At 51.2% G+C, this 26,817-nt stretch overlaps 13 protein-coding genes across 13 annotated transcripts; 8 read left to right on the top strand and 5 right to left on the bottom strand.

Annotated features, from left to right (window-relative positions):
• The first annotated feature begins 205 nt into the window (after positions 1-205).
• On the top strand, positions 206-1,997 carry BZA70DRAFT_127023 (uncharacterized protein). Its single transcript, XM_064909544.1, has 2 exons — positions 206-1,606; positions 1,665-1,997. The coding sequence occupies exons 1-2, from the start codon at positions 547-549 to the stop codon at positions 1,769-1,771; spliced, it is 1,167 nt and encodes a 388-aa protein (XP_064769246.1). The 5' UTR covers positions 206-546; the 3' UTR covers positions 1,772-1,997.
• Positions 1,998-2,019: 22 nt separating this feature from the next.
• Positions 2,020-3,244, top strand: BZA70DRAFT_276036 (uncharacterized protein). The gene is made up of 2 exons (XM_064912242.1): positions 2,020-2,060; positions 2,120-3,244. Exons 1-2 carry the CDS (start codon positions 2,050-2,052, stop codon positions 3,054-3,056), a joined length of 948 nt encoding a protein of 315 aa, XP_064769245.1. The 5' UTR covers positions 2,020-2,049; the 3' UTR covers positions 3,057-3,244.
• A 280-nt stretch (positions 3,245-3,524) lies between these two features.
• On the top strand, positions 3,525-6,732 carry BZA70DRAFT_276034 (uncharacterized protein). Its single transcript, XM_064912241.1, has 3 exons — positions 3,525-3,729; positions 3,798-3,852; positions 3,954-6,732. Exons 1-3 carry the CDS (start codon positions 3,618-3,620, stop codon positions 6,523-6,525), a joined length of 2,739 nt encoding a protein of 912 aa, XP_064769244.1. The 5' UTR covers positions 3,525-3,617; the 3' UTR covers positions 6,526-6,732.
• BZA70DRAFT_276033 (ELMO/CED-12 family-domain-containing protein) lies at positions 6,733-8,929 on the top strand. Its single transcript, XM_064912240.1, has one exon. The coding sequence runs from the start codon at positions 6,958-6,960 to the stop codon at positions 8,764-8,766; it is 1,809 nt and encodes a 602-aa protein (XP_064769243.1). The 5' UTR covers positions 6,733-6,957; the 3' UTR covers positions 8,767-8,929.
• A 146-nt stretch (positions 8,930-9,075) lies between these two features.
• Positions 9,076-11,766, top strand: BZA70DRAFT_294502 (nucleolar complex-associated protein-domain-containing protein). The gene is made up of 5 exons (XM_064914447.1): positions 9,076-9,758; positions 9,824-9,930; positions 10,005-10,141; positions 10,203-10,863; positions 10,919-11,766. The coding sequence occupies exons 1-5, from the start codon at positions 9,414-9,416 to the stop codon at positions 11,715-11,717; spliced, it is 2,049 nt and encodes a 682-aa protein (XP_064769242.1). The 5' UTR covers positions 9,076-9,413; the 3' UTR covers positions 11,718-11,766.
• Positions 11,767-11,931: 165 nt separating this feature from the next.
• On the bottom strand, positions 11,932-13,135 carry BZA70DRAFT_288592 (ubiquinol-cytochrome C chaperone-domain-containing protein; the record flags this gene model as incomplete). The annotated part of the gene is made up of 3 exons (XM_064914048.1): positions 11,932-12,175; positions 12,243-12,540; positions 12,604-13,135. The coding sequence occupies 3 exons, from the start codon at positions 13,133-13,135 to the stop codon at positions 11,932-11,934; spliced, it is 1,074 nt and encodes a 357-aa protein (XP_064769241.1).
• A 320-nt stretch (positions 13,136-13,455) lies between these two features.
• On the bottom strand, positions 13,456-15,541 carry BZA70DRAFT_126904 (surface antigen-domain-containing protein). The gene is made up of 3 exons (XM_064909541.1): positions 15,214-15,541; positions 14,143-15,142; positions 13,456-14,071 (listed from the first exon to the last, which is right to left on the bottom strand). The coding sequence occupies exons 1-3, from the start codon at positions 15,265-15,267 to the stop codon at positions 13,755-13,757; spliced, it is 1,371 nt and encodes a 456-aa protein (XP_064769240.1). The 5' UTR covers positions 15,268-15,541; the 3' UTR covers positions 13,456-13,754.
• Position 15,542: 1 nt separating this feature from the next.
• Positions 15,543-16,490, top strand: BZA70DRAFT_126878 (Pam16-domain-containing protein). Its single transcript, XM_064909540.1, has 2 exons — positions 15,543-15,877; positions 15,932-16,490. Exons 1-2 carry the CDS (start codon positions 15,875-15,877, stop codon positions 16,292-16,294), a joined length of 366 nt encoding a protein of 121 aa, XP_064769239.1. The 5' UTR covers positions 15,543-15,874; the 3' UTR covers positions 16,295-16,490.
• Positions 16,491-16,686: 196 nt separating this feature from the next.
• On the top strand, positions 16,687-19,340 carry BZA70DRAFT_288590 (uncharacterized protein; the record flags this gene model as incomplete). Its single annotated transcript, XM_064914047.1, has 6 exons — positions 16,687-17,656; positions 17,713-17,928; positions 17,985-18,427; positions 18,772-18,995; positions 19,062-19,153; positions 19,228-19,340. The coding sequence occupies 6 exons, from the start codon at positions 16,687-16,689 to the stop codon at positions 19,338-19,340; spliced, it is 2,058 nt and encodes a 685-aa protein (XP_064769238.1).
• Positions 19,270-21,247, bottom strand: BZA70DRAFT_126855 (glucosidase II beta subunit-like-domain-containing protein). Its single transcript, XM_064909539.1, has 4 exons — positions 21,051-21,247; positions 20,155-20,985; positions 19,741-20,095; positions 19,270-19,661 (listed from the first exon to the last, which is right to left on the bottom strand). The coding sequence occupies exons 1-4, from the start codon at positions 21,157-21,159 to the stop codon at positions 19,436-19,438; spliced, it is 1,521 nt and encodes a 506-aa protein (XP_064769237.1). The 5' UTR covers positions 21,160-21,247; the 3' UTR covers positions 19,270-19,435.
• Positions 21,248-21,906: 659 nt separating this feature from the next.
• Positions 21,907-23,661, top strand: BZA70DRAFT_288588 (Metallo-dependent phosphatase-like protein; the record flags this gene model as incomplete). The annotated part of the gene is made up of 4 exons (XM_064914046.1): positions 21,907-22,155; positions 22,228-23,411; positions 23,473-23,576; positions 23,636-23,661. The coding sequence occupies 4 exons, from the start codon at positions 21,907-21,909 to the stop codon at positions 23,659-23,661; spliced, it is 1,563 nt and encodes a 520-aa protein (XP_064769236.1).
• A 167-nt stretch (positions 23,662-23,828) lies between these two features.
• Positions 23,829-25,331, bottom strand: BZA70DRAFT_298937 (Mu homology domain-containing protein; the record flags this gene model as incomplete). The annotated part of the gene is made up of 4 exons (XM_064914636.1): positions 23,829-24,444; positions 24,506-24,626; positions 24,702-25,137; positions 25,209-25,331. The coding sequence occupies 4 exons, from the start codon at positions 25,329-25,331 to the stop codon at positions 23,829-23,831; spliced, it is 1,296 nt and encodes a 431-aa protein (XP_064769235.1).
• Positions 25,332-25,703: 372 nt separating this feature from the next.
• On the bottom strand, positions 25,704-26,784 carry BZA70DRAFT_276005 (thioredoxin-like protein). The gene is made up of 4 exons (XM_064912238.1): positions 26,508-26,784; positions 26,358-26,444; positions 26,222-26,297; positions 25,704-26,155 (listed from the first exon to the last, which is right to left on the bottom strand). The coding sequence occupies exons 1-4, from the start codon at positions 26,687-26,689 to the stop codon at positions 25,913-25,915; spliced, it is 588 nt and encodes a 195-aa protein (XP_064769234.1). The 5' UTR covers positions 26,690-26,784; the 3' UTR covers positions 25,704-25,912.
• Positions 26,785-26,817: the final 33 nt, after the last annotated feature.

The following is a 26,817-nucleotide window of genomic DNA, read 5'->3' as shown; positions in this document are numbered from 1 at the left end:
GTCTTCTTTTCTCCCGGTTTGTACAGTTTAATACTCTTAATACATGTAATTACATTGATGCACTATTGTGTATCAACCTACTTTTAACAGAAAAGAACGAAACGACGCGCAGAAGACGCGTGCTCGGCTGCGGCGCGGCGGGAATGAATGTCTCTTTTTAGCCTTTTCAGTGGCTGGATTGGTTTCGTTTATCTTTCCTCGGGAGAAGTGTAGATTCTAGCAATTGCTCAAAGCAAGTGCATTGTATTTTTCTAATTCCTTGTCTGGCTTGATTGTTTATTTTAAAAAGGTGGCTTTGTGTGTTTAATTGTGCTGATTTGGTTGTCTGCTCAAAGACGTTGAAGACGTGGATTCCAGACCGAATGCGCCACTGCACGAGCACAATCCATTCAACACCTCCAACACCTCTCCCCTCTTCTCTCGACGATAACAGATCCACCCAGTTCACCAGTCTGCCAGGAACACAGACAATCACTGGCGAGCAGGATCTAGACGCTCAACGCCGCGCACGCTCCTGAGATTGCTCAACTCTCTCTTCGTCGTCTGATGGCTCCGCGCCCGACCTCTGGATACCTGCCATTCTTGTTTGCCGGCGCGGGCACGTCTGAGTATTTTGCGCCGATCGAGTTCGACGAGCCTGTTGAAAGCAAGAGGTTGTCCAGTGCTGCTGCGCGACCGAGACATAGTCGCAGCAAGAGCGTTCAGGTTGGGATATCAGGCCGCGCTGCTGCTGCTGGTGCTAGTGCTAGAATCGCTCGAGATACAGGCAGCGTTGCGGACGCAGGTAGAAGTATAGCGCGACCGACGACGCCGATTGCGCATCCGCAGAGAGCAAAGATCGTGAGCGGTCTTATGACGCCGGATTCGACACCAAAGAAGAAATCACCGAGTACCACGACCACGACCGCAAGCACCACTACAGTTACTGCAAAGCCACAGAATCAGGCAACAACGAACCCGCACGTCCAACAACTGCAGAAACGACACACACACTCGCACTCCTTCTCACCAGGCGAACACAGCGTCTCGCCTCTGACATTCGCCCCGTCAGCAACGATCCCAATGTCGCCTGCCTCGTCACCGCCTTCGTTACCGCTCCCTGCTTCAGCCGCGGGACTGGCGCGACAACGACAGCCGACTTGGCTCGCGTCGTCGTCGTCGTCGACGTCGCTGACGTATTCGCGTGGGACAGGACAGCCTTTATCGCCAACGGCTAGTTTTGCGGGGAAGCAGCAGCCGCTTGTGTTGCATCAGCCGTCGCCGTCGATAAATCCTACAAAGACGCGACCGACGCAGTCTTCGACAAGCACGTCAGCATCAACAAGACAACTACGTCACCACGCAAGCCAACCTTCCTTACGACGAGAGCAACGAAATGTTTCCTCCTCGTCTTCAATGTCGTGGTCGTCATCGCGCGACCGCGAAGGGACAGCAAGTTCGCGGAGTTCGTTTTACAGTTCAATAGCGGGATCAGGACGGTCGAAGCGCAAGATGATGGAAGCAAAGCGCGCGCAGGCGGAAGAGAGATTGAATGAGCCGCCGCGGGCGTTACCGGAAGTGCAGTTGTTTAGCGTGCGCTCTGTGCTGACTGAGATTGGATATTCAAGTGAGTTGTTGCTCTGTCATGTGTGATTTAGGACTGATTTGCTAATGAGGGAAAATAGTGCCGGAGTTTTACGAAAACGCGCTTGATTTAGCGGAGGCGTGCGAGTCGTATTTCCATACTGCCAATCACGCGTCTCCGCGGTTAGTGCTTGGATTTCGACGATGAGCAGGATAGATGTGAGATAGTGTATGAGAGGTGGAGCGCGTGCATATAGGTGTTTGTGTATACGATAGATTGTGGTTATTTCTGGGGTAGAGGGGTATTTTGTTTATTTAGCATGAATTGGGGTGGATTTGGTTTGGTTTGTAGATATTTGTAGAATATACGACGTTCTTTATGGTAATCACCAGAATGAGTAGAACGAGCAGAGTTTGGTGCGGCTCAGATTTTGATGTAGTTTGGTTGACCGCGAGGTGGACGTGAATAGGATCTGCGCAAGGACGATGCCATTCATGTAGGTATATGCAAAAAAGAAGAAGACAGGATGATTAAGATATGCTAACGGTGGAATAGTCGACGATACCTGAGATTGACCGAGCACCAGACGATTCTCGTACGGGCGCACGTCGCGGACGCGAGTGAGATCGCGTACTTTTGCGGGCCGGCGTCGGTGCAGACATCGTCGGCGACGCGGTTGCATTCGGTGATTGAGGCGGTGAAACCGCTTGTGTTTATGCGGCTGCGGGATACGACGGCTGGAGCGGGGAAGATGGGCGCGGGGGATATGGCGAATGCGATCAGAGGTGATGAGCGGCAGCGGCAGCTGACTCTCGATGGGCTAAGCAGAGGGAGCGGTGGGGACGAGAATGGTGGTGGAGATGGCGAGAGGGAGAGTGAAGGGGTCAAGTATGAGTTGGGAAGGGTTGAAGGGGGAAAGGGAGACTATGTTACGAATCGGAAGGAGGGGTGGGCGTGCAAGATGTTTTTGCGGAATGACGAGAGCACGAGCAGGTTGATTATGAAGGAGCTGAAGGTGGCGTCGCAGAAGAGGAGGCCGCGGCAGAAGAGAAGTAGCAGGAAGAGGAGGATCATTGATCTGGATGGAGAGGGCGATGGAAACGAAGTTGGAGAGGAAGATGGAGATGGAGGTCAGCAGGAGGGAGAAGAAGTCTCGGCCAGCAGTGAAGAAGACGAAGAAGATGAAGAAGACATGAAACCACAGATGACTACAGACTACAAGCAATACGCAATCTACGGACGAGTACTGATTCTCCTGCTGAAGAAGACAGCGACCGGGATGGAGGCGGAGATGGACAAGCTGCTATGGGGCTCCGAAAGCGACCGGTCCGACGGCGACGAAGACGACGGTGGAGATGACGAGAAACAGCAATCAGGATCCACGAAACCAAAAGAAGAAGGAAAAGCGACGCGAGCCGGGATGAGCGCGTGGATTGGCGCGTCGCAGCAGATGCGCGTCGAGGAGACGGCGATGGACTTTGAGGAGAAGTGATGAGTAATGCATTAGTTAATGCTTATGAACTGTATTAGTAATATCAAAATGCCGGCACTCGCGCGAAGGTTCGCAGCTTCTTCGAGCACTGAATCCGTGAATCCCGAGAATCAGTCCGCTGGGTTTGAATAATAGTTGAGGAATAGTTCTTAGTCTGTTCTATTCACTTACTCTCAGTTGTTTACTCATTTTCAGCATCTAATAGCACCCATTACATTAATAGCAACGGATGCTCGCTACGGAAGACCGTCGGAAGGCTGCTCGGGATGTCCCGGCAGGGCAAGTGACTGCCCCGCATTGCTGCCAATAATTTCCTAATCGGGATCTCCGGCGGGATGAATGCGGGAAGCCGTCAACAAGACGCTAAACCTTAATCCGCACTCAGTCTTCCGTCACGTGAGCTTCCGCAGCTTCCAGCGAGCGGCTCCCCCGCGTTTTCCCAGATTCTTTTCGTGGCCTGTGCAGCCACCAGCAAACTGCTCTTCTCTTGTTCTCTTCTTCTCTTGTTACATACCCATAACATATCCTCTACTTCTCTTCTACTTCTCTTCTACTCTGCTCATGTCTACCGCCGAACCCTCCCCAGCAGCCCGGCGCAAACGGGCCTACTCCTGCTCGCAATGCAGCGCGTCCTTCAAACGCTCCGAGCACCTCGTCCGTCACAAACGCTCTCGTATGTCTCCCTCTCCTCCCTCTATTTCCTCTCTGATTCCCTCGGAATAATTCCTAACCTCCTCCCAGACACAATGGAACGCCCCTTCGACTGCTCCTACTGCCACAACTCCTTCGGCCGCAAGTACGTCATCTCATCTCATCTCATCACCGCTGCCTCGGCCCCACCGCACCACCCATCCACCTCCTTACCCCCCTACCAACCGCTAACCTCTTCTCCTCCAGGGACATCCTCCAGCGACACATCAGAAACTGCGCCCGCTCGGCGCTCTCCGGAAAGCCTCTGCGCACAAAACACAAACCGAGGTCAAAGAAACTGCCCTACCCTCCTCGCCAGAAATCCTCCGCCGCATCAATTCCTCCGCCTCAATGTCCTCCCTCTCCTCCTCTCAGCAACAACGGCAGCGAGAACGCCTCCAAAGGCGCCGCCGAAGCCCTGGCTGCTTCCGCCCCTCCTCTCCACTCCGAGTTTGCTGAATCCCTGCCTTCGCCTCCTGCCATCTCCCTCATCGACGAGATAGCCTCCATCACAATCCCCTTCGACAGCGAGCCTGCTGCCTCCTTTGACCATGCCGCGCGCTTTGACAGAGCAGACAGCAGCTGTAGCGACCACTTGGATGGCGAAGATGCAGACGACTTGGACGACGACCTTGCCGCCCCTACTCACCACCCTATCGTTCCCTACATGAGCCCATCCGACCTCATGGAGAGCCACCGCAAGTCCGTCTCCGCTGCAGGCGGCCTCACACCCTCGGCTATCTCAACCACCTACGCAGCTCACTCAGACTTTGAACTCATGCCTCCTCCTCTTCCCCAGTCTGTCTTGCCTCCCTCCCCCCAGCTCTCCATCGTCCTCGACGACGACACCGTGCCGGCTTCTGCCTCCTGGAGCGGGTTTCTTGCCGACGACCAAAATTCCACTACCTCCCCTTCCCTTTCAATGAGTTCTGCCGAGTCAGCCAGACACTCAACTATCTTCACTGACGACCTCCGCACTGTCTTTGTCTCTCACCTCTCTCAGCTCTGCGGCGAGTTCTTTGACTTTCATCTTTTGATCCCGCAAACTCCTGTCTTGTGCTCTTACCTCGACACATTCAATCGCGAAGTTGACTCCGTGCTTCCCATCATCCACCGATCTTTCTTTGAGTTCCGGTTCCTGGCAATGGCTTCCAATCTACCACAAGACGAAGAGAGCATTCTCGACTCGATCTGTGACAGTGTCTTGCTCCTGACCGTCTTCATGACCGGCGCAACTCATTCGTCCCAAGACAACCTCGCCGTACAGCTAAGGATGGCAAACGAAAAGGCTCTCGCACGCATCTCAAAAGTGTTTGACAGCATGCACTCGGACTCGAGCCAGCTTTCAGTCTTCCAGGCCAGGTTCTTCTGCCATCTCTTTGACGTCTGGCGCGGCAACTTTGGAAACATCAGACTTTATCTCGATGACACGGCCTCGAAACTGCGGCAAAATATCTCTGCTTGGAATGATTTCAGTTGCCAGGTGGCCGACTTTGTTATGGCCCAGCTTGGCGCCGAAGCTCCGCTATCTAAAGATAGTCACTCGTCGCAAGCAAGCGGCTCTTCACAGTCTCCGTCCCCTTCATCGGCATCTGATTGGCAGCAGTGGATCACAAAACAAACCTGCCATAGACTGTACTGGGCATGCTCTGATCTCATGTCTATGGTCTCTCTCCTGTACGGCCAGCAACCTCTCTTTCAGCAGCAGCAGTATCGATACCACCAGATCAAAGATCAAAGAAACGCCAGCGAAGGCAACAACCGCTGCGGCCTGTCGTGGATGAACGAGCTCGGCCAGCCGCCGCTTCCTGATTCTGACCGACTCTGGAAAGCAGAGACCGCAGAAGAGTGGTATTTCCACATGGCCGCGGCATCGATGAAGCCCTCGACACGATTAAATCTAGACGGCGGCTCGGCAAACGTGGGTCTCTTTACAGTGAGCATATTCCTGCACGCAATCCTAGACTACTACCGGATGATGGCACGCGAAAAGGCGTCAAAGAGGTCGTATGTTTCTACAGACTCTGCGAGCCAGCAGCACGGAGAAGTCGAGGGAAAGATCCTGCTCAACTCACTTTCGTGCGAAGAAGTCGACAACTTGCTCGCGAAGCTGTCGTCGATTCTGGTCTGTCGCCGGTCGGCGGGAAAAGCAAAGGAAGACGAAGTGCCGCTGCGACGGTGCGAGGCGCTGCTACATACCTGCCGTCTGCGGCAGAGCGAGATCCGGTCGGCGGCCGACATTTTCGGGAATATTTATTTCAAAGATGAGTTTCAGATAGACTTGATTTGCACACTCGGCCGTAATGGCAAGCATGTCCATGAGGCACTCTACAGAGCTATCGAGTATATGCGAACATTCATCTTGTCGTTCAATACGAAAGGCGGCGACAGCAGTCAGAACAAGTCCAAGGAAATAAGAGACACTACCGAATTGCAGGCCTTTTGGGATGCATGTCTGTACACGATTGCTTGGCTGACTGTGATTGACGCTGTATCGGAGAGCGGCGGCGCAATCTCGGAGAACGAGCGAACGATAGTTAAAGAGATTGCGGGGCTCTTCGACCCGGACGGCAAGATAGCCGGGACCGAGGTCGAAGTCTGCCGACCGGAGCACTACATCACCGGCGACGACAGTATCCGGGACGTGGAAAACGATGGATTGTTAAGGAAGGTTGCCACAGAGGTTTGCGATATCCTGGACGAGAGCGGGCGGAAATGGGGGATTGCCAGAGACATGGCGGTTGTGCTCAAACGGTCGGTGCTGTGCATCAGCTCGTGAGAATAGGAGAGATTCTGGGGGAAAAATAATTGGTTTTGCATTCCGGTAATGATCTGTTGTTTTATCTGTTTTGTTTATTATTATTGTTTAATCGCTTGCTTGCTGTTTTGTTGGATGGTTGAGTGAAAATCGGGTTTACATAATACATTTGTCAGAACGTAAATTACAGTGTCACATGCAAGCGAGAGCTGACAGATATTAGCGATATCGTCACTCTCAGCAGTGTCTTTAGAGACTTGGAAAGCAATTACAGACGCAAGAAGAATAGATCAGAATATAACCTCTATCACACTTTTGACTTGCCTGATTGCGGTCGTCGAGCTAGAGCTAACTTCGTTCATCTCTACTGATTCGAGCACTATGCTGCTGTGACCTTTCTCAATCATTCGCCATCTTTTCACTTCTATCGCTGCTTATGATTGTGCTTTCACGATGATGCAGATATTTGTCTTCATCGCGCAGTCTCTAGGCGACGTGATCTCTCTAAGAATAGTCGCCGCCAAACGCCTTCTTCTCTCGCAATCGCAATCCGGATCATCATCAACAATCCAACCCGCCACCTCCGCGCGCAAATCACGAAATCAATCATCATCAAGCTCATTCTATGCGGCAAAACTACAGATCTTTGTCGCCGTCGTCGTCATCTCGGCTTACAAGCTCTGGAAACGCGTGCTGCATATCCTCGTCGGCCTCAGCGCGCTCGACAGACTCGCTCGCCAGGGCGCAATCGCACTCGCCCGCACGCAAAACTACAACAACTCGCTTGCGCGCGACGCGCCCGCCGCCGCCTCGCAGATCTCGGAACTGACTCGGAAACTGCGGTACAACGACTGGCTCTGTCGGCGGTCGATCTGGCGGATCTCGAACGAGCTCTATTTGTCGACCGCGCTGCACGAGGAACTTGACACGATCGAGCGGTTTGCGACGACGTCGTCGGTGATGACTGCTTCTGATCTCGCGACGTCGGTGACGATCTCGCTGTCCCGCAGAAAAGATATATCGTTCGAGTCGCCGGGGTATGTGTTTTTGGAGCGGCACGCGGTTAAGAGCCATATACTCGTAAAGTGCTTTGAGAACGAGGTGGGAGCTGCTTGTGCTCAGCGCGCAGATTGGCTTCCTTCGTCTTCAGACATATCTACAACTTCCTCAACAATAGCAGAAAAATCAACCACCGCGACATCCTCACACAGTCCAAAATCTACAACAAGATTCAGCAGCCTAGAGATTACCAGCCTCAGCACAAGTGACATGTTTGTCGAACTATGGCATGCAGTCCACGCCGCCGAGTCGTGGCCATCGTCGTTACCCCCTCTGATGTCCCGCGAGTCACGCGCGGGGTTCAACTGGGTCACTCTCGGTTTCCAAGGTTTCGATCCTACCGACGATCTTCGCGGCACCGGCCGGTTCGGAATCATCGCGTTCCACAGCTTTGTTCTTAACCATCCGTCGAGAGCAGCGCAGATCGTGGTCGAGTCCAGATCGCCGGATATACATATGGACATGATCACCACGCCTTGGTATCCCGCCGCGCTCGCGTCGATCCACGTCTGCGCGTTCATCGCGCGCCTGTGCGCCACCGGCCAGCTTCGCATGTGGCTCTTTTTCAGTCTTGCGCCGGTTGACCGGAACTCGTCTGTACCCGAAGATAAGAAGGATGGAAACACAAGGGAGGTCGAAAGCTGCTGGAAGTTAGTGCTAGACCTGCACTCCTACATATTGTTTGAGTTCCACAATTACTGGAAAGCAGACGTCAAGCGCCGGACAGTCAAGACCGTGATGGACTTTGAAAAGTGCTTTGCAAGGTTCTGCGCGAAATTGACCGCCATGTTGGTTATGACCCGTCCTGCGCCGTTTGAGCTTGACAATTATAATTTTGCCTACGCGAGCAGGGTGCATGAGGACTGGATTGATTGGGACGTCGCCTGTCCTGACGACGGCGCTGTCGATGCTTATTACCCCGGCGGCGGAAAGAGCAGCAGAAGCATGCGCCTGGGCAAAGAGGATGAATACATCGTCCGACCAGTTCCGATCGGCAAAGGCGGGTTTTCAGGATACTTTTCTCTAGCAGCCCACGACGACGACATCTTTGCCGAAGACGACGAGGACGACGAGGTGTACCACAGCGCGGCGACGTATTCTTCTGCAGAGGAAGACGAGGGCCGGTCCTCTGCTTTGGAAGCGTTTGAGCTCAAGAACTTGTCGAGAAAGGCGGAGATGAAGGCAAAGGCAAAGGCCGCTTGAGCTTTCTTTTGTGGGCTCTAGGATGTAACTCAGGGGGATGTAGATATAAGAGGAAGTGGGAGTATGTGGTGATGCGGGAGACATATATCTCATAATGACACAACGCAAATCTGTATATTTACAACGACTATCGATTCTAGCAATAATATCTAATTCAAATTCACTCTGTAAATACGTTCTTGATCTCATAAATCTGCCTTTACATTTGTAATTGTAAAAGCCAGGGCGGAAGAACAACCGGCCCTAACCCGCAACTCTCGACCACCAGCAAAACTCCCAGGCAAAAACTTTTTATTTTTGCGGTGGTGGATTTTTTTCAAAGTCAAGCAGCTATTCGAGAAAAGCACAAAGAAAGTGTGAGGAGCAGTCGGTATTCTTTATTATTATATTTTTTACTTGAGTAAGGATAGAGGAAGGAGAGTAATGCCGTCTAAAGTGAATGTTAAGAGCAGAAATGGCGGTGGTGGTGGTAGCGGCAAAAGCAACGGCAAGAAGGGTTTGAAGAGGCGGTCGTCGACGACGACGACGGCGGCGGCGGGGGGAGACAGTCGAGTAAACGACGGAAGGGGGAAAAAGTGCAACGGACTAGCAAAGAGGTCAGCGCTCAGGATGAGGACGAGGAGGTGAGTGGAGAGGAGGATGGGGGTATGGATGTCTCGGACGACGAGGACGGCGATGATGATCTTGGATCAGGATCGGAGAACGAGGAGCAAGATTATGAGAAACAAGGCCGGTCGTGGGGTGTGAAAGAGCAGATGGATGTTGTTGAGCGGTTGCCGATCAAGACTGCGACGGGTGCGATCAAGCGGGTTGTTACTGAGCGGGAAGCTAGAGCGAAGAAAGAGGATGAGGAAAGTGAGGAGGAAAGCGGGGAGGGAGAGGACGAGGAGGAGGAGGAGGAGCCTGAGCTTCCTGAGTTGGATCGGATTAGACTGGCGCAGGAAGAGCTGTCAAAGTTGGGCAGCGAACTTATTGAAGATCCAGAGGAGAACGTGAGTACTTTTCATTTCATATCTTTGTGGACAACAGTGAAGCTAACACGGTTGTGTTCTCTTAGGTCGGGAATCTGAAAAAACTTCTCGAGATCCAGAAAAACAAGCATCCAAAGATCAAGAGACTCGCTCTAGCAACTCAGCTTGCAGTGTACCGAGACATCATCCCAGGGTAAGATGCTTCCTTCCTCAATATTGTCCATGGAACCCGCCGAGCTAATTTGTCATTTTTCTTTTCTTTCACAGCTACCGAATCCGTCCCCTGACCGATGCAGAACGCGCGGAGAAGGTGTCGAAAGAAGTCAAGAAGCTGCGGAATTTCGAGCAGTCGCTTGTGCTGAACTACAAATCCTACGTCGACAGTCTTAAAGAGATCGTCGGAGGTATGTTTACTATCTGCTAATGCTTGCAAATACGGAGGGAGCTAATGAAATTGGTTTTTAGGTCTATTCAATCCCGAGGCGGCACCCGCGATTCGCAAACTCGCGCTCACGGCTCTGTCGTGCGCGTGTACCCTTCTAGTCTCGGTCCCGCACTTCAATTTCCGCTCGGACCTGCTCCAAACCATATGCCAGCGCCTCGGCCGCAGACGGTACCCTCTGCAAGAAGGCCATCCGTATCTGCACTCAGCCAAGCCCGAGGACGCGGGCGACGACACCGGGTTTGGAAAGTGCATTGATGCAATCATCCAGATGTTTGACGAGGACGAGAGCGGGCACGCGTCGATGGAGGCGGTGCAGATCATGACGGGGATGATGAAGCGGCGCAAGTATAAGGTCGACGAGGTGGTGCTGAATTCGTTTTTGCACTTGCGGTTATTGACGGAGCTTACGACGCTGGATATGGAGCGGCTGGATAGAGCGGCGAAGGAGCCGGTGAAGATGAAGAAGAAGGATCGACTTCATCGGACAAAGAAGGAGAAAAAACAGGCGAAGGAGATTAAGCAGATTGAGGAGGAGCTGGCGAAGGCCGAGCATGCGACGTCAAAGGAGGAAACGGAGAGATACCAGTCTGAGACGCTCAAGACTGTGTTTTCGACGTATCTCACAATCCTGAAACTTCGCGTTAGTGGTCTCATGGGCGCGACCCTGGAAGGATTGGCCAAGTAAGTTTTACTATTCTGTCATAGAACAATTTTCCTTTACTAACAATTTTTCTAGATTCGCTCACCTAATCAACGCCGACCTATTCGGCGACCTCCTCGAAGTTCTCAAAGAACTCGTCCGCGACCGCCAACTCAACGAAGACCAAGAGGAGAGCAGTCTAACCATCAAAACCGGCGCCATCCGCGAAGGTCTTTTGTGCATCGTCACCGCATTCACGCTTCTTTCCGGCCAAGCAGGCGAGAGTATCGGCCTCGATCTCTCGTTCTTCATCAACTACCTCTACGCGATCCTGATGCCGTTATCACTCAGCGGCGATATCGAGCAGTCGAATAAGTCGCTCCGGCTCGCTGACCCGCTTAAGCGCGACGACGAGTTTGCAAAGTCAAAGCTCGAGGCGCGGGTTAATCTCTCGACGGAGATGGAGATGGTCATCAAGTGCTTTGACGCGATTTTCTTCAACCGGCACTACAAAACCGTCTCGTTCGGAACCGGCACAAACAACAACCAGCGCATGGTCGCGTTCGCGAAACGGCTCGCGCTCACGTCGCTGCATTTCCCGGAAAAATCGGGATTTGCGGCGATGAAGATCCTCGAAAACCTGTGTATCAAGTATTCCTCGCAGGTCGGACCGAAGGCGGCGGGGGATAAAGATATCAGCAGCGGAGCACTGGGAGCGTTGTTCTCGACCGATGATCGCGTTATGAACGGCGTTTATAGAGCTGACATCGACTCGCCTGAACTTAGTAACCCTCAGGCGGCGTATATGTGGGAGACGTTCCTTCTGCAGAAGCATTATTCTCCAAGAGTGGCTGCCACGGCGCTCAAGGCGCCTCTGCGGACCATCGGGCGGTAGACATCTCCAGATATGTAATGCATAGCATATGTTACAAAAGAATAGAGCTTTTTACAATTATGTAAAGTAATTTTTGGATTCGTGCAAATTGTTTCCTATGTACAATCAAGATCCTCAATCGCCACTTTTGCTCTCCAACCTTTTTATGCCCCCACAATCTTCCAACCTCAACGTACAAAAACACACAGACAGATGTAGTTATATAAAAGCGCACCTAGTTATCTCTGCTGAACTTGGATTCGTAGCCAGGGAAAATCTTATTAGACGGCAGAGGCGGCGGCTGGTACTGCAGGATGTTGTCCGGGTTCTGATCGAGCCAGGGGGGAAGGAAGGTGAATCTTCCGACGGCAAAGTCAAAGTCAGACATCTTTTCGAGCACGTACAGATGTGCGCGCGCGTACTTGACGAGCGTCGCGACGTGTTTCATGTCGATTTCCTTTTTCGCGCCGAAGATGTTTCTGATTGAGAGTAGTGTTAGCACCGGGGTGAAGAATATGAGAATAGGAGAAGATAAGTTGAGCTTACCTCCAGATAGCAGCGCTAAACACAGCATCGTTCGTCATCAACGCCTCGTCGTACGCCAACACGCTTCCGCGCAGCAGCAGATTGAGCTCTTTCATGGTATTGTTGATAATGCGACCGCTCTTGATCTTGTAGTCGGACACGAGCATGCGTTCAATGTCGATGAAGATTCCGTCGACGAGCGCTTGCTCGTATACCGGCGCGTATTTCTCGGGCAGAGCGCGCATGCGCACGAGCATGATCCACATGTGCAGAGAGGTTATTTGGAACCATTGGGCGAGAGACGGCGTGAGTCCCAGATCTGAATTATGAAAACGTTATCAGTATACATGGATAACAGACAGCATTAATCAAAGTCACATACCCTTGTAGAAAAATTCCGCAGAATCAGAGAACTCGGTAGCTTCTGGCGGATGATATGCCTGCATCTTGCAGACATCGACATAGATTCTACCCGCGACAGGCGCCGCCTGGTTCTCCTCGATATCCATCTTCAACAAATTCATAAACTTCAGCACGATCGCCGACTTCCACGAGGCCGCGCCCGCAAGGTCGGCAACAGACTTGCTCGAATCTTGAAAGTCGGGGTCAAGGCTCTCGTACGGGTCGTAGTCTTTCAGGACGACTTTGACCTTTGGTGGTGGAAGCGTCTGAGATGCTTTTGAGTCCGTGGACTTTGTCGCTGATGCACCGGCGGTTTTAGTCGACGGAGTAGTAGTAGAAGCTTTGCTATCACTCGTGCTGCTCGTCGTCTTTTTGTTTTCAGCTGCCGCGGTAGTCGAGGCTGCTGCTGCCGCCGAGGCGTATTGTCGTATTATATCCCCGCGCTGCAATTGTCGAGACTGCAGAGTTCCTCGTTGTAATATGGCCGTGCTCATCCGCCGACTCGTCGCCATTCTCATAGTTTGTGATGCCATCTTTGCTGTCGTGGAGTCTCCCGGTAGAAGCCGATTCTCTTTTGTTTTCAGTGTAGTTTGTCTTGCTCAAGTCGCAGTGCGTCAAAGCAAATCAAATAAAGCACAACAGAAGCAGAATATCCAAGAATATACAACAATTATTCACTGACCATTCCCCCTTTCCTTGGAAACAATGAAATTCCTTGGAAACAATGAAAGATGATGAATTTCCGGCGCGCCGAGTCAGCTTTTTTGCGAATTATTTTTCATTTTTAAAGTTGGCCTCGCATTCGTGTTCTGGTTGGGAGATCAACGATTATGTAATGAAAGTCATGTGACTTTTCTTTCAACTGTATCCTTCATCATGCATTAGGAATCCAAAACTGGGCAAGAAATAATCACAAAAAAGGAAGAACCACTGAGAAATACAACAGTAACGACTATGCAGAGATCAGTGATAGATGACGAGCTGGTCTGCAAGATGAGTGCATCAGAACGGCGCTACAACTAACCAAGCAGTTGCCGAATATTAGAATGGCTCGTTTCGAACCGTTGGGTTTGTCTTTACAAACTTCAGTTCCGACAGATGACGATATGGAATACAACAATCTAAAACACTCTACAAGAAAGACATGCCCAATCCCCACTGGAATCCCTTTCGCGGGAACTCGCTAGCACGGGTAGCGATCGGGAGAGTAAAGTTGAGCTCGAATCGGGCGACAGGGTGGGCGTAGATGACACCGACACCGGCCGAGACTGAGGGCTCGCTCACGAGTTTTTTGAATGTGCGAGAGGGGTCGAGACGGTCGATGCCGAGAAGACTTCCGGCGTTGGCAAAGAGATGGAGACGTAATGGCGACTCCTTTGCGATGTTGGGGAAACGGGAGAACAAGCTGACGCCAGTGGATAGGAAGGCCTCGCCGCCGATGGAATCTTCTGTAGGAGATAAAAAAACTGTGTTAGCTGGACTGTACAAGCTGAGTCTACATAAAAAGAATACGACTCACCATCGTCACTAGGACCCAGTCTGTTCAAGTAGAATCCGCGAACACTGTTTGGTCCACCGATGAAGAATCGATCAGGAAGATAAGTCTTCCCGCTCGAAAGCAAGCTCCAAAGCAGACCTCCACGCGCACCGAATGAAAGAGTGATGTTCTCGTTGAAGAAACTCTTGACGAACGTGCTCTGAGCCTCGCCCTTCATGAACTGCACGTCACCCTTGTTGTTTGGCTCGAACCCAGCAATTTCTGTTCTCAGCTTGAGCTTATAACCCTCGGTGGGAAACACGATGCTGTTGGTCTTGTCGACCGAGAACTGGTTGAAGACCGAAGACTTGAAGCTCTCGCCGGAGCCAGTGCGGACGCTGGTACTGGCGTGCCGAGGAAGATTGCCGACGGTTCTCATGAATGCCTCGTAGCCGATCTCCTGCTCACCGCCCAAGACACCGGGTCCGACAGCTTTGACTCGGATGCCTCGGGTGGTCTCCTCGTGCGAAGCCCAGTCGCGCTCGTTGGTGGTGACAAGACCGGTGAAATCGGCGGACCACATGCTGGAGTTTTTGATGGGGGTGTTGTAGTTGAGCAGGTAGGAGGATTGCTTCAAGCTATCGACTTTTGCGTCGGCAGAGAGGGTCTCTGCGCCGCCAAAGAGGTTCGCGATGGAGCCGGTTGCGTAGGCGCTCACGTCACCGTTGCCGATGTCGGTGCCGGTCTTGATTTTAATCCGCGAGGCCTCCTGGAGAAGAAGGGTTCCTTCCAGAGGGATGTAGTTGAGGTTTGCATTTTTGGCCGAGGGAGCGACGTCGAGACCGAAGGCGACGGAGTTGAAGATGCCGAACGACCGCAGACGCTGGGTGGATTCGTCGACGGCTTTTAGGAGGGTGGTCGTGGTGTATGGCTTGGCGAGCAGAGGGTCGATGTGAGTTCGCAGAAGGGAGTCACGGGTGTGCACGCCGCCGACGACTTTAACGCTGGTGAGAAAGACCGGGAGAGTCTGATTTCGCTCGAGCTGGAGAGAGAGGGGGATTAATTGAGGAACAAGGCGGAGGGAGAGTGAAAAGAGACGATAACAGGACTTACGCCTTCGTAGATGAGGGACTTGACCCGGAGCTCGTCGGTGCTGATTTGAGCCATTTGAGAGAGACTAGAATAGAGAGCAGGTAGGAGATATTAGGATTGACTGGATAGAAAGAAGAGGATTCTGGGGAGGCAGAGGTTGATGCAGATCAGACGACGGAACAGCACAAGGATCCGACGAGACCCAGAATAGAAGTTGAGTGTGATTGCCGAACCAACGATACCAATTGCACCAAATAAAGAACAGAAGAACAAACAACAACAAACATACGATAAAGAACTGCTAAAAAGAGCAAAAGAGAATTGCAGACCGAAAGCGCAGCTGCGATAAATCTCCAGAAGCCGGGCTCCGAGGCGAAATCCACCAATTCCCGGTTTGAGCGCACTGAAAACTCTAATTCGAACCTCCCACTCGACGTTTATTCGCGAATTTTCGCTGCTGATGGTGACTTTTGACTGAGTGGCTTTGATTTGTTCAGCAACAGAGAGTCTGTTGATATTTATTGAAGAGTCGATTTGTGTTGAAGAGCGCGTGCTGAGTTTGTGCTGGGTATAATACTGAGCACTTGTTTCTTCTACTTTGTTGATTTGTGTTTTGCCACGAGATCCGGAGGTTGAGCGACATCTACACCTAAACTACACTACAACTACAACTACAAGAGATATGGTAAGCTATATCTATGATATATATATACAACTATACACACCCTAACACACACAGGCCCACCGAATTCTGGCACAGGTCATCGTCACCGGCGCGCAGGTCTTTGGCCGGGCGTTCTTCCAGGCCTACAAACAGGCCGCAGCCACGAGCGCAACACAGACCGCGAATGCCGCGAGAGAAGGCGGCCTCTCGGTCGAAGAAGCCTGTCGGATCCTGCACGTCGAGCCCCAAAACCTGCAGCAGGTGGAGGTTGCGAAGCGGTTCGAGCACCTGTTCAACGTGAACAGCAAAGAGAAGGGCGGCAGTTTCTACATCCAGAGCAAAGTGTACCGGGCCAAGGAGAGACTTGATAACGAGCTGGCGAAGAACAGTCCGCCGCCTCCGCCGGGAGAGGCCGGGGCGAGTCCGACACCGAGCTGATGAGGTGTGGGAGGGAGTCGAGTGAGTGAGATGTTTGTAAATAGCCTGATGAATCTACTCTTTATTACTATACTACTCTATGCTGTTATATAGCTATTCTATGCTATTACTATTCTATTACTATTCTATTACTATTCCACATCATCTACACCCGCTACACGATGTGGTAGCAGCTACTTTGCGTTAAACTCGATGAGGCAGCCGGTCGGTAATTTGGTCTCGTCGCTGCCCCTTTTACTCTTCGCCCGCTTCCCGCTCCTCCATCGCCATACCCTCCATCCCTTTATCTTCTCCTGATTCCCTTTCTGTTAATTATCGGTCTGTTCTTCTTCTTTTCTTCTTCTTCTTCTTCTCTTCCTCTTCTTCCTCTTCACTCTCTATATCGATCCTCCATGGTATTCTTCCTCAAAAACAAAGTCAGGCGGCGGCGCCGACGCGTCTCCAAACTCCCCGAAGAGCAAAGCCTCCCCGTTCTCCGTCTGCCCACGCCTGAAATGCTCAGACAGTCCCTGCTCCTCCCCAGCCTAGCAGAGCGCTTCGAACTCCCGCCTGACTCCGACGCGCCCTCCTCCGTTCGCGTCTTCAACACGCCCTCTGAGGCTTATGTCATGTCTAGCACGCGTGTTCACGCAGTCTACGACTCTGACGACGACAACGACGCGCTCGCAAAGGGTTATGAGTTCAAGCCTAGTCCGACTCCAGCCCGCGCCGAGCCGAAGATCATGGACATCTCGGACCCGGACCAGAGCTTGCCTGTTACCGGCAGCGAAACCGATACGTCGCGCTTCTCATGGGTCTCCTCCTCACGCGATGCTGAACACGCCGAAAGCTCGGACTCTAGTCCGACGCAGGCACTCAGAGAGCGTATCCGAAGAGACAAGGGGATCCGCAACTCCAGAGCGGCTACCCTCGCTCTCCAGGCCAACGCAGACAGTACTCCCACTGGCAATTTCAAACCAAGAGGGTCAAGTCTCCGCGGACAGTCTCTCGCTGTCTCCGGTCAGTGTCTAGGTGCTACCTTAAACGTCACCACCTCTTCATCTTCGGGTGACAATCTTTCGCGAACGTCGAGCGACGCGCGCTCGTCCTGTCGTGCGACCATGTCTACCGCGTCCTGGTCCTCGGCCAATACCCAGCCTGACTATCCCGACATGATTGACTCTCCGTTGTTCCCAGACGACTCTACCTCTCTCCAAGCTGCAACTAAATGTTTGGGATCGGACGCGAAAACCAAAGTCACTGTCACTGTGGAACCGATTGCTAAATCTAATGATCCAACCAAGATCTCTCTGGCGCAGCTGGTCAAGACTCATCTTCGAAATATATCAGACGCGTCATGGAAGTCCCGTCGAGCTTCTGCAGGTACGTTCACACAGATATATCATTTCTCTTGCAGAACACTCGCTAACGCTCCATAGAAGTTGAAAAATCTGCGCCGATGCTCCCAGAGTCGGCTGAAAAGAAAATTGCCCAACACCAGCGATCATCAGCTCTGCTATTGAGTGAGATAAACAATGTCGAGAGTGACAAGGCTCTGGCCGAGTTACTTCACAAAACTAGTCTGCAAACCTCGAATACGGCTGTAATTCTGCATCAGAAGAAATCAAGCATCGATAAAGGACACTCTCAGTTCGGTAAGTAGGGTCTTATCATTAGTACGAGCCAGAGATCATGATCTAACCTCACGCAGCATCTCCGACAAAGTCAGACACCGAGCGACCGAAAATACCGAAGCGAAGCTCGTCTAGACTGCAAGGTCGCCGGCCTCCGGATAATCTCGTAATCGACCGCTCGTCCAGCATCAAGAGATCAGACTCTCGGTTACGCGCTGCTGCCCCTCTCAGCCCCAGCACGCTGCCAAGTCGGCCTTCTCTGTACAGGCACTCGTTCTACAGCGTCAAAATATCTTCGTCGCCGACAAAGACACACGGCTCACCGCCAAGGCGACATGCATACGGCCCGGAGAGCGTCAAAGATACAAACAGATCACCGAGACGCCAGCAAAAGAACCAAGAAAGTCCTACCAAAAAGCAGACGATATTTACGAGCGCTGCCAGCAAACGCAAGCAATGCAAACAGAGTCTGGGACCTATATCCGAGCCGGTCCTGATTAGTTCATCGATGCCTCTTGATGTGAGCGCCGGTTCGAATATGCTGTGAGTATTGGATTCTTTATGGAGTTAGCGGGGGGTATGGGATTTGGATGGTACATGGATTGGAATATGGAAGGTGGTTTGTTTTACTTGCTCTTTGGCGTGCTATCTGAAGTGGACGGATCGTAACAGAAGAAAAGTACTTTGATTATGAATATGGAATACATGCACTTGCTATAGACAATGGAATATACAAAGATCATATGTTTTAGGTTAGGGTAAATAGGGTACGTAGTCTACACATCTCTGCTCTCGCGATATCTGATAATCTTCATCCTCCCACTCGAGCAGCAAAACACCAAAACACTGGCTCTCCCTCACCAGATCCGGATCCTGCAGTCCGGTCTCCTGCAAATGCCCCTCCCGACAGCGCCGGTCGCAGGTCTGGGCGTCGACATCTTGCACCTGCCGCGCATCTCAGCGCTCTTGGCCCGCAAACCGGTTTACCGCGCAAAGTTCCCTGCGCGCGTTCTGCATCCGGTAGAGTTGGAGAGATATCGTGGATACCGGGGTGATGAAGTGAAGGGGGAATTGTTTCTTGGTCGATGGTATGTTTTTCAGACTGCGGGTAAAGGGGGGAAGGATGAAGGCTGACGGGTGGAAATCATTCATAGCTGGGCTATCAAAGAGGCTCTGTTCAAGGCTTTGGACTTTCATGAGCAAAAGTCGTTTCAGTTTAAAGACTGGTGCACAGTTAGCAGTCAGAGTAAGATATATTACATGAAAATTGAAAAAAAGCGACCCGAAGAACGCGTCCGAGATCTAATAGATGAACAACAGGCAAACGACCTGTTATTTCCAAACCCGGTCATGCAGAGGACGAGCGGTTTCTGGCTTCGGTGTCGCATGATGGCGAATACGTTTTAGCAGCCGTGATTCGAAATTCCGGTTAACGATTTATATTTCAGCTTATGCTATGCTATTTTACACCACCGTATCAACATCCTCCTGATCTTTCCCCGTTCCAAATCCAACAACCCTGTCCGATTTACAACTCATCTCTGACCTTGCCGCTCTCGTTTGCTTCGGGATCCGTACACATAGCAGGAGAAGTGATGCGGAACAAATACTCGCACATGGCCGGCTCAGAGACAGAGAGCAGTTTGTTTTTCTCGCCGCAGCGCATTTCGACGACCGTGCTTCTCTGGGGCCCGTTCCAGCATTTGGCGCCGCCGGTGTAGTAGATTTTGTTGCCTTCGTATCGGTCGAATTTGCTAGATTATGAAATGTGGTTAGTTGAGCTGCTCGTTTGCTCGCAAAGCCTATTCAGTCACGCAAAAAATTTGGACTTACCCTAGCGGGGTGATCATGCCGTTCTTTGGCTTCTGAATGGATTTTTGATTGAAACACAGTTCATATGTATAATCGCCGACTTCGGCAGTGATGCAATCGCCCGCCAACGCACGGAAGATATCGTCCGGTCCAAAGTCAGCCGCGACGTTGTCGGCAATCTTTTGCGCTTTCTTGTCGAGCTCTTGGACCTGCTTGTTTGCCTCGTCGAGTTCTTTCTTTGCCGTCTTGACGTCTGAGGTTTCGGATATATCGCGGTGGGCGAGAAGACCGTGCTCGACTAGGAAGTCGACTAGTTCGCGCTTTTTGGTGTGGATCCAGACGCGCCATTCTATGGGGATGTATGAATTGTAGTCGACTAGAAGCCAAAAGTTAGATAGGGAAGAAGAATTACAAAGATTGAAAGATTAAACTTACCGAGATCAGGATCGTTGTCCTCGACCTCTTCCTTGAGCAGCTCGTCGTCTGATTCAGCGCTTAGCTGGTAGGACAGCTCGGCGTAGTTGCTTTCGGGTAACGGCGCTTCGAGCAAGGTGGAGTAAGTCTTCACCGCCTGCTTGACTGCTTCGTCGTTGTAGTTTGGATTGTAATCGTTCTTCAAGTTTAAGAGGATAACCTCTGTCTCTTGGAGGCGAAGCTCGAGGGCAGCGATGCGCGAGGCCATTGCTTCCTTTGCGCGCTGATACTCCAACACGCGTTCCTTCAAGCGCTCAACGTACGGATTTCCTTTCTTTCCGACACGCATAGAAGACGAAACCTCAGCCATCTTGACAGCCTCCTCTGCCTTTTCGACTCTAGCATGCGCGGCCTTCAATTGCGCTTCGATCTGCGTCTGCTCTTTCAGAAGGCTCGCTTTCAACGACGCTGCTTTCGTCGCCAACTTTGTGCGCGCCGTCCACCCCGCGATCTGCGCTTTCCTGTTCTCGGCCTCGCGCTTCTGTAGCTCGGCGGCCATTTCGCGACACTTGTTTTCGCACTTGACAAGCCCGGCCCATTCGTCTGATCCGTCGCAGCAGAGATCGTAGTCGCAGATGCCGTCGTTGACTTGGTAGGAAGGTAGCACGCCGGGGACGTGGCCTTTGTTTTGGCAGTGGAATTTCCCGTTCGCGCAGGCGGAGGTGCCGGGTTCGTCGCTGCCGTCGGGACAGTCGCAGTAGTCGTCGTTTATTTTTGAGATTGGAATCAGGATGTCTTTGTGTCCGAGGCAGGCCCAATATCCTGCCTCGTTGGGCACATACAAAGCTTGATCTGGGGAGGATTAGCAAAGGCGGTGAATAGAGGTGAGATATAGAGACAGAAGCACAGGTACATACCCTCGCTAGAAACGCCTCGGATCAGCTTTGATTTGACTGCATCGACGCCCTGGACGATGAGGAACGAAGCAGCAATCGCCGTGCACACTTTCTGAGCTTTGAAGAACATGGCAGCCGATCGATCGCCAATTGGTACGCACGGGAGACTTTATAGAAGAAAGCAGTCGAGTGTTCAACTCTCAGACCACTCCGAGAAGAACAAGAAGAAGAAGAAGAACAAGAGCTTGGAGGGAGCCTGGCGAGGGAGTCGGTGGAGGATGATCCAGGTTCTTGACTCGACGTGGCCTAATCAGGACGGCCATTTAGGGTTTGAAGATCTCCCTTCGGTGTTCCATTGCGGTTCCATGTAAACACCGCTTGGATTGCGAGGTGTTGAGAGTGTTGATTGTATACAAGTGTTAAGTGTTGGTAAACAGAATACATAACACGGATTAAAACAGAAACTAAATACTACAGAGAAAGGGGGAGGAAAAGAGAATAGCAGTATAAACCCCCTAGTATACACATACGGCAACTAGGGCTTCTGGTGATAATGCTCCCCGCAAGCATAAACCAACCTCGACTCCAACCTGCCCCCGAACGACGCCCCGCATCAACTTCCTCTGCTCCTCCACTTCTGCCTCCGCTGCTGCTCTTTGTTGTCTCCGTTCAGCTTCCTGGCTTCGACTGTTGAGCAATTACTTCCTTCTTCCTTCTTCTTCGTCTTCTTCCCGCGTACGCAGAGCCAGATCACGCGACGGCATCGCTCTTCGACCTTCTCTCGCCTCCATACGCTTTCAACCTCTTCTTTCTATAAAACATCCCCAAACACACTCATCTACCTCACCCTTCTATTCTCTACACTCAATTGCAAATAATGTCTGACGCCACCTCAAATTCCGACGACGAGACCAGTCTTTCCAGCGTCGAAGAGCTCGTCGACCAGCTATCCGACATCTCGCATAGACCGCCGCCCTCAAAGGCAGATCAAGAGAAAGCCGCCAAGATCAAGGACGGGGCTAACAAGATCCTGGCTACGGGTAACTACCGACTAGCCGTCGAACTGTACACCCAGGCCATCGAGTTGGATCCGACTAAGGAGGTCTATTGGGCTAATCGCGCTCAGGTATGAGTCTCCTTTCTTACTGTTGAAAGACGCATTGTGCTTCTCGCCATGACTAACCAACCACAACAACAGGCAAACATCAAAGAAGAATCATATGGTGCAGCAATTGCCGATGCGACAGAAGCTATCCGGATCAACCCAGACTACATCAAAGCCTACTACCGCCGAGCGACCGCTTATGCGGCCATCATCCGCCCCAAGGACGCGCTGAAAGACTACCAGACAGTAGTCAAGCGTGCTCCCGGTGACAAGAGCGCTCGCGCAAAACGTGACGAGTGCCAGAAGATCGTTCGCAGACTCGCGTTTGAAGCTGCGATTGAAGTCGGCGAACAGCCGTCAGTCGCTGATAGTATAGATTATGCGTCGATGGTGGTTGATGATGGCTATGACGGTGTTAGACTCGAGTCGGCCACCGAAAAGGCAGAGGATGGCAAGTCGCCGAAGCTCGTCATGACGCTTGATTTCATCAAGGACATGATTGTGCGATTCAAGGCCGGAAAAAGACTGCATCGCAAATACGTGTTTGCAATCATCATCGAGGTCATGAAGATCTTCAAATCAGAGCCAACGATGGTCGAAGTCTCTGTTGCGGACGACGAGCTCTTTTCAGTCTGTGGTGATACGCACGGCCAGTTTTATGACTTGCTCGAGCTGTTCAGATTTAACGGCGAGCCCACCGAGAAACACAGCTATCTGTTCAACGGCGACTTTGTCGACCGAGGATCGTGGTCTACCGAGGTTGCTCTCCTACTCTTCTCTTACAAATGGCTGTACCCTTCAAAGTTCTTCCTCAATAGAGGAAACCACGAAGCCGACGAGATGAACAAAGTCTACGGCTTTGAAGGCGAATGCAAAGCAAAGTATTCCGAAAAGATCTTCAAAGTCTTTTCCGAAGCCTTTAGCACCATCCCGCTCGCCACGCTCATCGGAAACAACTACTTTGTCCTCCACGGCGGTCTGTTCTCCGACGACAGAATCACTCTCGACGATGTCCGCAAGTTCAACCGGTTCTCGCAAAAACAACCGGGCCAGAGCGGTCTCATGATGGAAATGCTCTGGACCGATCCGCAAACCCAGCCCGGTCGCGGCCCGAGCAAGAGAGGCGTCGGGCTTCAGTTTGGCCCGGATGTCACGAGACGGTTCTGTGATGCTAACAAGCTCATGGCTGTTATTCGGAGTCATGAGGTTAGAATGAATGGATACGAAATCGAGCACGACGGTCGCTTGATCACCGTCTTCTCCGCGCCCAATTACTGGTATGTGAAATCTTTGCCAATATTTACTGCATGCAAGACTAACCTTCCTTTTCTGTTTTAGTGATACGCAAGGAAACAAGGGAGCCGTCATCAATATCAAGAGTGATTACGAGCTTAACTTTAAGACCTACGAAGCTGTTCCGCATCCAGACATCAAGCCCATGGGTATGTCTCGCCTCTTTTCCATTAATTAAGACAATAACTAACTTCGATTTCTTGAATAGCATACGCCAGCAATCTCATGATGTAAATATAGTCACGCTCGCTTGATCGCTATGTTGTCATCTAGCCTCCGGCTCTGTATCTCTATGTTTAATTGCGCTATCAATCTTTCGGATCAAATGTGGCAGAAATGTACAGCATTATGTTTTGGAATGTATAAATAAATTCTTCATGAACTTCATTTCAGAAACTACTCTAGAAGCGAATCTCATAGTTTCCTGCTCTCACTACATATCTGACCCATTTCACCGAGGTGTAGTTCGACTTTTCAAATACCTTGAGGTACCGAACAAGTAAACCAGAGCTCGTAAACATCATCAGATTAAACTGCATCGCCACCGGTGGCCGCGACCAAGCCTTGTTCTTGGTCATTGACGAAAGCAGCTCCGCCTCTGCCGAAAAGACAAACTCCGAGTCTCCAGGGAACCGCGCTATCCGCCAGTGGATCGCGTTATCCGACGGCTCGTACTTGGCCTTACCTTGCGACGCGTGTGTCGATACCGAAGCTGTATTGAGCGGCGTCGGGATCTTGATGACCACGCCCGTCGCGAAGAGTTTCGAGCCAAACGTAGCCTTCACCGCGATCTTGTATTCGACGCGGGATTTCCCGACTTCGTTGACCAGTACGTGGACTTTGAACGGCAGATTGATGTTTTCGGTCGCGCGGTAGCGCATCAGCTCGAATTCACCGTCGGGAGGGATGAAGCTGATTGTACGATCGGCGTCGAAGCGGCCTAGGCGTACGCATTGGTGGAATTGGCAGTCTTCGAGAGAGACTGAGCCCGCTGCTGCTTTTGACATTTTTGTAGAGCTGGAGAAAAGAGGTTAGTTATCAATCAGAGGGTTGGCGCACGCCAATGGTTGAAACGTACTGAAAATCTTCAGAGGGATCGATTAATAAACTGTCGTTGAGACCAAACTTGCACTCTGGTGTTCCGGAAAGATAAGCACGAAGGATGATTTGGCCGGTGACATCGGCACGGAGTACGCTTCCTAAACAGCAATAAGAACCATGTTAGCGAAACGCAAGCCGGGGGATATGCTACTACTCATCACAAGACTACATACCGGTCGCGCTCATCAAGAGATTGACGTCCTCAAAGACATCCACAAACACCTCATTGCGGCGGTACTTGATATTATCCCGTCGCCATGAGAGAGCACCTGTAGCCTGCATTGTAATCTTCGATGACTCCTCCATCCGCGTTTCTGATCGCACGCCCTCGGTCATAATATACATCTTCAGAGTGTCGGTCTCTGTGTTTTGCGGATATCCAAAATCCATAATCTCATCCAGCAGCTCGTAAATCAGAGTGAAGTTGTTCTTCACGGCCTCTTCGTCGAATTTGCCGAAATATGACCGGCCGAGGGTGACAATCTTGTAGAGGAATTCGAACACAAGCGCAATGTCGGCGTTCTGTCGGGATATCGCTACAACGTAGAGATTCTCGTGCTTCACATGGCAGAAAGTCGTGGTTCCTAGCGTCAGTACAGGAGATCGTACCTGGAAAAATTAGATTAGAGTCACCGTCAGGAAGAAGATATCGCGAATCACTTGTTGATGCAGATGCTTACATCGGAATTTGATATGACCTGGATCCGGAACAGATCAGACACGCTTCGCCGGAGCCCTTCTCGGTACAGTCGGGATATGAGCACCTCGCCCTTCTGGTTGTATAGAATGATTGCAGAGATCATTGCTGTCTGTAGTCGGCGGGATAGATGGAGTGTATATACGTATTTTGTGTAGGAACTCGAGCCTCTAGATCAAAAGGCGCGCAATTGAGAAGCAGCTCGCAGCGTCGCTGATCGCTAGGTTGATTCAAGACAGGTATTAGCAAGCTGATTACAAGGCAAACAGCATCGATATATTCTCTTTCGAAGTGCTCTGTAGACAACTGCTGGATATCAACACAGCTGCATGCTCCTGTTCGCTCGCTCCGGCTCCAGTGACGCCGTCGCAGCCGACTAAATCTACAGTCACGTGATTCAACCCCTATATTGGATAGCCGGGTAACCGAGCCCTGCTCATCACAGACGCGTAAATAAACTGAGAATTATTGAAAGAAAGAAGGAATAATTGATGTATGTTTATTGTCTAGATCTACTAAAACAGCTCGTGTTGCTGCAGACTAATCCCAGAAATCGTCTTCCTCGCTGTCATTGCCGGACCGTTTGCCAATCGTATTTGACGAGGCTGACTGTCCTTCTCTGAGCTTTCCCAGTTTCCGCTTGATGACTCCTAGATGTAATTTCGTCGTTAGTGATCTGCAGCTGCTTTATAGTATACTCTGGATGGGAAACAACATACCGCAGTTCTGTAGCTGAAACTCCAGCACCGCCGGGTCAAAATCATCTGAGTTACCCAGCTTCTCAAACCCGACAAGTCGCAGGACTTCTTTGCCGTCGATAAATGCCATGACACACGGCAGGACCTTGATTTTCAGTCGTACGATCAAGAATGTAGCATTGTCGACATTGACGCTGATAAATCTTGTTTCCATGTGCTTAGCGGTTAATGTCTAGAGAGTCGAGCATCTGTCAGCGTTCTTGTTGCACATCTCAGCAGTAAATTCATTTATCTGTACCTTCAACCGTTCGGTCATTATCTGGCACCGTTTGAAGGAGGGGTGGAAGAAGTGTACCACTGTACATTTCGTTGATCTGTAAGATACCAGAAATTAGAATAAGGGCCTGAAATGAAAGAACAGACTAGATACGCACGTGGTAATTTCCATAACCTCCTTCTCCGAGTTAACCTCCGTTAACACTCCATGTCCTGAATCATAAAACCGTCTCGCCTCCTTCATTCTACAGCCAGCATCAAAAGTCAACAACAAACCACTTGCAACAAAAAGCAAGCAAAATACTGACTGTGAGTGAAGCTCCTGCATTCTCTGCTCTCTCAGCGCGCCCAAAACTCCGCTATCGTCCTCTTCCAACAAATCGAGAAACTCATCGTCGTCGATTGAGTGGTTATCGTCGTCTTCGGTCGATCTTGTGGATACCAGGTTATCCGTGAACGAGTCAAGTACCTGAGCAGTTGTGGAGTCCATTGTGACTGATATCTGATAGCAGCGGGTGATGTTTTCTGCAACTTCAGCGATTATCAAGGAGTTCAGCGCGTAGTTTCCTTTGTTGAACACACGACGCGTTTTAGAGTTTCAATTAATCTTATTACGTA

The sequence above is a fragment of the Myxozyma melibiosi genome (assembly GCF_037950935.1).
Source record: "Myxozyma melibiosi strain Phaff 52-87 chromosome Unknown BZA70scaffold_3, whole genome shotgun sequence".
NCBI lineage: Eukaryota > Fungi > Ascomycota > Lipomycetes > Lipomycetales > Lipomycetaceae > Myxozyma > Myxozyma melibiosi.
This window is presented reverse-complemented; position numbering and strand designations above follow the sequence as displayed.